This window comes from Motacilla alba, chromosome 5 (assembly GCF_015832195.1).
Source record: "Motacilla alba alba isolate MOTALB_02 chromosome 5, Motacilla_alba_V1.0_pri, whole genome shotgun sequence".
Classification (NCBI taxonomy): Eukaryota; Metazoa; Chordata; class Aves; order Passeriformes; family Motacillidae; genus Motacilla; species Motacilla alba.
The window spans coordinates 17,658,675-17,667,040 of NC_052020.1; the positions used below are offsets into that span (position 1 = coordinate 17,658,675).

At 56.3% G+C, this 8,366-nt stretch overlaps 1 protein-coding gene across 1 annotated transcript; it reads right to left on the reverse strand.

The window, feature by feature from the left end:
* Positions 1 to 603: 603 nt before the first annotated feature.
* Positions 604 to 3,974, reverse strand: LOC119701422 (translation initiation factor IF-2-like). The gene is made up of 2 exons (XM_038138077.1): positions 3,058 to 3,974; positions 604 to 818 (listed from the first exon to the last, which is right to left on the reverse strand). Exons 1-2 carry the CDS (start codon positions 3,695 to 3,697, stop codon positions 604 to 606), a joined length of 855 nt encoding a protein of 284 aa, XP_037994005.1. The 5' UTR covers positions 3,698 to 3,974.
* Between the last annotated feature and the right edge of the window lie 4,392 nt (positions 3,975 to 8,366).

The window sequence follows — 8,366 nt, forward strand, 5'->3', positions numbered from 1 at the left end:
CAAAGGCCTCTGTGCGGCGAGGCCAGCGCCGGGCTGCGCTCGCGGGATGCTCCGTTCCGCTCCCCTCGGGGCTGGGAGCATCCCCGCGCAGCCCGTGCGGACACGGATCAGTGTCAATACCTCTCGCAGACCGCTGCGGGTTTTTTCCCCTCTTAACTACTCTCGGCTGGGCCCGACCCAAATGTTCCCGTGGCGCTGGGTGAGCGCACGCACGTAGAGGAGGAAGGGCTGGTTTCGCGCTGTTCCCTCGGCCGTGCGGCTCTGTCCTCGGCTGCCCGCCGGCAAGGGGAGCGCAGCCCAGGCTCTGCTTGCAGGCGGACGTGACCCAGAGCTAACGTGCGTGTCCTCGCAGACACTCGGGGCATTGTCAGGAATCAGACGGGTACCGGGGAGAAAACAAGGTCCTTTTCCAGAGAACGCAGAGCGGGGCAAAACGTGCGCCAGCCTCGCTGCTGCCTGCCTGCTCGAGGCCTGAAAGAGGGGCGAAGCGGGAAGGACGAGGGCGAAACCCCTGGTGATGCCCCAGCCGGTGAGCACGCACTGCCTCGTGTTGGAAACGGCAAGATCTGCGCTGCAGAGGCAACTTCTTATTTGCGCCTTAGTTCACGCGGGGCTTGCCAGCCGCCAGGGATAGGACTGGGGGCATGTTCCCCCGTTTGGATTCCTCCCCGAGTCCATGGGCGCGGCACAGCGGCGCTGGCACCGCACCGAGGCGGGCACGGAGGGCAGCCCGTGACGCTCTCCCGCCATCCGCGAACGCACTTCCCCGTCACTGCACACATCGTGGCTCTGGCACCGCCGCGGGGACTGGAAGCCAGCTGGGAACAAAGGGAAGAGCTGCAGGGCTGGGATAAGCGGGAGCTCTCCCCGGGACAGCACCGGCCGTGTCAGCAGGACATTTCATCCCAGAGATTAAGGGCTGAGCCGCGAACTTGTTTGGAGCTGGAGGGGGAGCGGGGGCCGAGGGCAAACCCAGCAAAGCTGTAGCGAAACCCCTGGGCCCAGGGCCTTGCCGGGGCAATAGTAACCATCCTGTGAGCCAGGCGGTCTCGCCGTTCCTTTAAAGGCTAGGACGATGGCACCTCCGGAGCGAGGGCCCGGCGCGGCAGCGCATCCTCTGCCCGCCCGCCGTGCGCTCCGCTGGCTCCGCGCCGGCCCTGCTCCGTGCTGGATGGTTTAACAGCGGTCACGGAGGTCCGAGCAACATCCAGAGCTTGGCAGCCAGCTGTGCAAGCACCGCTTCCAAACACACTCAGTCCCTGTGTGCTTACAGTCAGGAGAAGGACTGAAGGATTTTTTTTTTTTAAGTAAAACCTGGAATGTATAGTACTGCCTGGAAGGACTTGGTGGAGCACAGGAGCCAAGAGCACGTGTGTCCTGAACCGTGTAGAGCAGCTGGCAGAAGCAGCAGTGCTGGTAGGGAGGTGTCAGGGCAGTACCCAGCCATGTTACTTCCCACAAAAATACCTATTTTATAAAAAAGAGTATTTTCCATGGCTGTGCCTTCTTTTGTGTTGGCTCAGGCCCGGAGGGTGGAGGGGTCGGTGTGCTCTGCAGACGATTTCTCTCCAATCCAGGCACCAGCCCTGTGCTGGGAAGATGTAAAATACGTGACTTTTCCCCTACGGCTGCTGGGTGAAAACAAAAAAAACCCACATAGCATGCACACAAAATGACAACAGAGACAGCCTGTCATTGTGCGGGCTGTCACGCAGAAGAGGGGCTGTCCCCCCATCCCCCCTCCACACCGGCAGTGGGAGAGCAGAGCCACGGATGAGTGTTAAAGCGCTCCAGCAGAACATGTAAGAAAATCCTTTCGATGTGGAATTGCCACCGGCTATCAGGGAGCCCGCGCTGGGTTTTGCTTCCAAATATTGCTTCAGATTGCAAAACACCCGTCGGAGCCGGGACAGCTGATGCCGAGGGAGTTTTCACAAGGGATGCAGCTCTGGCTCGTGCCTTTTGCCGGACAGCATGCATTATCAGTTCACCAGGGATGAGGCGTGTGGCTGCTGTTTGGTCAGCGGCCACATCCGCACCCGAATTGTTTTTTCTTGCCCAACAGCAGTCTGAATGAACCGGGGGGTCACAACAAACGTGCCCGCTCCCCCAGACGCGCTCTGCTTTCCGATCTGTTCGAGGAGGGCGTGAGTGTGACTTCAGGCAGATGGGAGCCAGCCTGCAGACTCGACGCCTGGCTCTCTGAGTCTCCGAACAAGACTTTTCCCACTACGGGACAGCGCTGCGCCCATCCATAACGCTCTGTCTTTGGTCCTTGGCAAATCCTCCTCGAGGTGCACTAAAATTTTCAGCTTTCCAGCTGTTGGCTTGGCTGCGGCTTGTAGGGTGATGGGCGGGAGCGAGCTCACCCCATGAGAAGGTGAGCGCTGTTATACCGAGGATGTACAGAAAACCTCCAACTGCACGTCCCTTTATTTTGGGGAAGTTGCTGGAAGCAGGCTCCCGGGGCCGAGGGACCACCTCCACTCCCTGGCACTGCGAGGGGCACTCGGGTTCGCCGCACGCCCAACCCAGCGGAGAACAACGGAGGGGGGAAAACACAGAAAAAAATTAATGTGACACCGTGACATTTGATGCAGCGAAGGGAGCGGCGGCAGTGGCGGGGGCGGCCGGGGACACCCCGACTCTCCCCCCGCCCCCTCGCCCCGTCCCTCCCGCACCGCCTACGTGCGCCCCGACACTGCCCTGATGGCACGGCCCCGGCGGGCCGTACCATGGGCCGGGCTCCGGCGGGGGCGGAAAGGGGACGGAGGGGAAAGGGGGAGACGAGTGGCGGGGCCGCGGGGGTCCGGTGGGGAAGGGGCTCCTCTCGAGCGGCGGCGGCAGGGCAGGGGGGCGCCGCCGGCAGCCGCCGGCCCGAGCGGGGCGGCGAGGGCGGGGAGGGCGGGGGTCGGCGGGGCGGGGTGAGCGGGAGGCGGGCGGCGGCTCAACAGGTACAAATGGTTCCTCCCCGCAGCAGCAGCGACGTGCAGAAGCGAACGCGCCGCGCCCGCCGCTGTCACCGCCGGGGGGGCGGGGGGGGGGGTCTCTGCCCGCCCGGCCCCGCCCCGCCGCGGCCGTCGGCGGGCGGTGGCGGCTTCGCCATTGGCTGGAGCGGCGCGGGGGCGGAGCCGGCGGGCGGGCGCGCGGCGTCTCTATTGGCTGGAGCGGCGCGGGGGGGCGGGGTGAGGGGGCCGCGGCGCGCGGCGTGGGCCGGGCCGGGGCAGAGCGAGAAGTTGGCGGCGGCGGCGGCGGCGGGAGCGCAGGTGAGCGGCGGCCGCGCCGGGAGGGATTCCCCCGTTCCGGAACTGCGGGGCGCCGCCGGCCCCGCGGCCGCACGGGCCAGCCTGTCCCGGGGGTGGGAGCGCGGAGCTGCAGCTCCACGCGCCGCGGAGCCCGGGCACGGCGCGGCTCCCCCCTCCCGCGCCCCATCCTTCGCGCTGGCCAGCGTCGCCTGTGCTGCAGACGGGCCCCGCCGCCCCCCCGTCACCCTCCAGGAGCAGGTGAGCCACTGACTAACGCACATTGTGCTCTCGGCGACTCCACTGTGCGTGTGACAGCGGCTAACCTGCTCCTCGGACATCACTGTGCGGCCGCCTCGCCTCCGCGGACCCGCGCCTCGAAGCCTCGACGCCCTCCTGCCCTCTCGGCCAGCCAGGTGAGGGGCTCCGGCGTGCCAAGGAGTCGGCTCCCCCATCCGTCGCCACTGTCCTGTCTCCAGCGGTTCCCCGTACTCGGCTCTGCGGACCCCGATGCGCTGCCGGAGTGCCCCAGCATCGGCCGCACTCGCCCAGGGGAGGGCGAAAAGATTGAGCGCTCCTGCAGCGGGCTCGGTGTGTCCGGCGGGACATGGAGGGAGCGGGCCGCGTCGGCATGTGGGTGCGAGTAGTTGGTGGTAAAGTTGTTCAGGAGGGATGGTGTGCCTCTGTTCTCTTGCTCTTCTCCAAAGTAAATAAGTGCTAGCGGACTCCGTACCAAGTTAGAGACGCATCATCCCGGCCGGTGACGTCTTGAGACCCGGTCAGTGACTAACTGAACTGCTATTGCCAAGGGTGTGTTAATAGAAGAAACTCTGCCTAGTATTGCCCTGGATGAGTCACATTTAAAGAGAGACTCTCTAGTCTGTTAAAGGAAAAGCAGAAACGAGCTTCACTTTCCTTTTTTGTTGCTGGTTTTTTTTTTCCATCCCACCCCTCACCTTTGCTGGCTGTTTTCCGCATCTTGTGCCAGGGCTGTATTGGCGCCCCGGCCCTGGCTGGGCATTTGCAGAGCTGCCTTAGCCAATGTGCTGTGATGTCACGCAGGGGACTCTGACTTCATGGCCCCGAGGAACAGGAAGGCGAGCCAGGCAGGGACTTTTCCAGCCACCCACGGTGGCTGTCACTAAAAACAGAGGAAGTGACGGAGCAGATGGCTTCTCCTACAAAGTTATCTCTTGTGATTTTTTCGGCTGGTGAAGAAGCTGGGTAGTTGAAAAGTGTATTTTCTGAAGAGCAGCGCAGCTTCATTGTCAGCTGAAGTTCCTAATAACCAGCTAGGATTCACTGCAGCTGCTGAGGTTCCCTGGAAGGGCTCAGGTATTCCCCCTACTCCTGGAGCTGCTCCCATGTAGCCCTGAGCTGTTGTAAAGGCTTGATCTGAAGGAATTGGCAGTCTCTCTGGTCAATAAGTAGTTAATTGCACAGAAGGCAGAGCAAGGTCCTCTGTTGGTAAAGTGTCTCTCTGAGAAGTTTTGCCTGTCCCTATCTCTTCTTCATGCTCTTATCATTTCTGTCTCTGGGTCCCAGAGGAACGTTTGCTCTTCACAAGAAGACTCAGCTCTCTCTGTGTTCTGTGTTTCCATAGTGCTCAAACAGCCTGGCAAGATGGGAAAACAACCAAAGTTACCCAAGATGCTTTCATATTTGTTCAGAAGCCCAATGGGCCTTTTTATTTTTTTAATGGGGAGCAGGGCTGGGGGGCAGACGAGTCTGCAGCTGTCTCAGCCCCGGATTGCTTTTTTCTTCCCTAGCTGCACCTACAGCGTCTTCCCACTGCTGGTCCCGAGCAGGCAGGAGCACAATGTAGCCACACAAATAGAGGGAGGGAGGGCAACCTGGTGCAAAATCCATCCGTGTACAAGTGTGTCTGAGAGCTCAGACTGAAGCCACAGTCCCCCTGCCACCCCATTTTATAGGTGACCATGCAGGTAACAAACCTGTTTCTGAAAATAAAGGTGCTTTGTTTCTCTTTGAATGAACAGCCCTGCGTTTGGGACTGTGCTGGCTGATGAGCTAACCCCGGGAGATGCCGCTGGCAGGAGCAGCTCTGCAGGTCACCTGGCAAGGCCTGTCCCAGTTCCCATGAGCAGCACTATGGTATGAATGCTTCCGACTTCCTGCTACCAATGGAACCATCCTGTTCAGCTCCAGTAAGCAAAAGGAAGGGGTTGAAGTGAAGTTTGTTTGGTTTTGCCTTTTTTGTGTGTGTCTCCAGTAAGTGGGGGGAGCATCCAGCTCAATTCCTGTTTTTAACATTCTTCTGGCATGATTAAAAACTAACTTGCTGTGCTGTCACCTGAAGTCTTCAATAAATGTGCAAAACCAGTGTTTGAGTGCTGATTACTGCAATCCAGGGCATCAGACCAGGTGAAGAGGAAAGTTGTGCCTTCTCAGTGATGTCTCTGATTGCACTGCATGCCTGGTTCCTCCCATCTCTTATTTTGCCTCTGTGGCCAGTGAAGGTGGCTTGAAAAGGAGAGCAGAAGGGTATGACACGGTTATCCCTCAAGCAGAAAGCCCAGTATCAGCCCTTCTGTCCTGGCCTAGCTGCAGAGTGCTCCTGAGTGATGAGAAAATACACCAGGCTCTGTTGCCCCTTCATTGCATGTTTTTCAGTAGCTAATAAACAGATTTGTAAGATGGTACTTAGCTTGGTTAGAAGAGTAGTTGTGTGCTTTCACTCCGAACCGTGAGATTTTTGGTGAGAGGCAGGGGAGTGCCTTACAGGAGGGGAAGATGGTGAATTTCAGGCCTGTTGAGCTGAAGGGACTCTTTGTGCTCTTCAAAGATTTTGTTCTTGTTTCAGCTCTTCATGGAGGGAAGGGAACAGGCCTTACCCTTCAAGCACCACGCTAAGAAGTGCCTGTTGTGTTCTGTCCATAACACATCCCAGTGTCAGGTGAGCCTCACCGAAGGAGCAAGCTGCTCTATGAGGAATAGAAGGAGTACATGAATTGTTTAAGAGGAAGTCAGTTAGTTAAATGCAAGCAAGGACTTATATAATACATCCTAAAAAAAAAAAAAAAAAAGATTTCTGCTGGCAGGAGGTTCCATTGGGAGAGAAACTTGCTCATCCATAAACAAGAAAATTTCCCAGCCTCCTCTAGTGCTTTATGGTTGGTTTTTTTTTTTTTTTTTTCCAGGGCAAGGTAGAATGCAGTCAGTCTGCACTCTGAGATGGAGAAAGAAAAATCATCATAGGAGAGCAGACAATGCTCCCTGCGTGGACACACACGCCAGTTCAAACAGCTCTTCTTCATCTGCAGTGAACTATGCTGGGAGAAGCTGTGCAGCCAGGAGCAAGCAGCAGAGCATCTGTACAGCACTTGGGGAGCAAAACCAACAGGCATTTTCTCCTCCAGACATTCACACCTTTCCTTATGTAACTGGTGCTGAAGTGTGTGCTTGAAAAGCTGCTTGCCAAATCCAGGGGCTGGGAGGCAGCACAAATGCTTCTAGCACTCTAGATGAAATCGAGGGGGAAAAAAAACCCCAAACCCAAACACCCAGGAACTCTTACAAATACGTATCTGCAGCTTGGGGATGGTTCAAGTGTCTGCAGCAGTGTTGCCCTGAAGAAACTGCACTGGCCTGGGGTAGTGCTGGCATCCAGACCACCATCTGATGAGGATGGTGAGGAGCTGACAGGATAGAGGGGTGAGGAGCTGAGGGCCATTTTTCTTATTAAAAATAAGATAATACTAAAAAATATTAAGACAATATTAAAAAAAAAAAAATCAGGCAGCCAGGAAAAGGGCGCCAGGGAGGCTGGAGGTGGCTGAAATACTCTTCTGAATGGTGCCTTGTGCTGGCAGAACCTGCAGATATATTAAAAACAAACAAACAACAAAAAAGCAGGACTGCTCACCAGTGAAAAACAAGTATATCCTTCACTTTGTGATTGTTGGGTGGCACTGGAGCTAGCCAGGAGAAGCATCTGAGGAGGGAGAAACTCTGAAGTCCATTCCTGCCCACTCCAGGGAAGGAAGAAGCTGCCCTGAGGGACATGGGGACTCGAGTCCCTGCACAGCCAGGCACTGCATCCTCGAGCCACCCTGCACGCTTGGATCCCTGCCTTGCCCGCCAGCCAGTTGTTCCTCTCCAGTACACGCCGTACGCAGGGCTTTTGGGTTGTTTTTTAAGGGAAAAAACAATAATTTATTTGCTTTGTTTTAATCTCATAACAATGGGTAATGGTAATTTCTTCCTACCACTCTGTAGTGGCCTAGAAAAGGACAGCATCATCTCCACTGTAGCAAGAAGGCTTGTCCCAGGGCATAAAATTTTAATTAGGAACAATCACGCAGCCTTGAAATGGGAATTGCGAGCAGCAAAAAAGTCAAACCATCAATAAAATATTCAATGGCAGAAATGTATTATTGACACAGACTTTAGAGCAGCTAAAAGCGGGAAGGCGGGGGAGCGGGTATTGAGCCTCGCTGCGTTAAATAACAGCCAGGGACCCGGCCGGCGCGGGCCCCCCAAGCCACAGGAATATAGGTCACCCTCTGCTGGGGAGCTCCCGAGGTAACACAGGAGTTTGATTACCACCTCTGGCCCACGTGCACCACAGCAGGGACAGAGGTGTTCATCAAAGTAATTTATTACCTCCTGAAACACCACTGGGCAGCAGCCGGGTGATGGTGGGTAGGACACAAAATGAAGAAAATCTGCAGAGAGACACAGTCTTGAGCTGCAAAGAGTTAGCCCCTGGTCACAGCCCTCTCGCTAGCCCCATGCCCGGTTATCAGTGGGGGACACAGTTGATTTACTCTGTCTCCCACCCATGCAACAGTTCCAAATCCTGCATGCCAGCCAAGGGGCATCAGCTGAAGGGCCAAATCTGCTGTGATACATTTATTTTAAATCCTTATTTTCCACACCCTCCCACACCTCCCTCTAGGAAAGACTGGTTTGGCCTGTTATGTTTATGACTGAATTATGACTGAACCTACAAAACTGATAAATAATATATAATTGTAGCAGAGGGGAAAAGATCCCCCAGACATTCAGATAAATTTTCTGCCCCCATTTGGAAGTACCATAGGTGATGACCCTTTTCTCTTTATTCTTGTTTAATTTGCAGAAGGCAAGGCTACAAATGTA

Coding starts and splice junctions, on each gene's coding strand:
- LOC119701422 (XM_038138077.1), bottom strand. CDS start 3,697: ATGGGGGAGCCGACTCCTTGGCACGCCGGAGCCCCTCACCTGGCTGGC. Junction 819..3,057: donor CCGCGGCGGGGCGGGGCCGG/GCGGGCAGAGAC, acceptor CTTTGTTCCCAG/CTGGCTTCCAGTCCCCGCGG.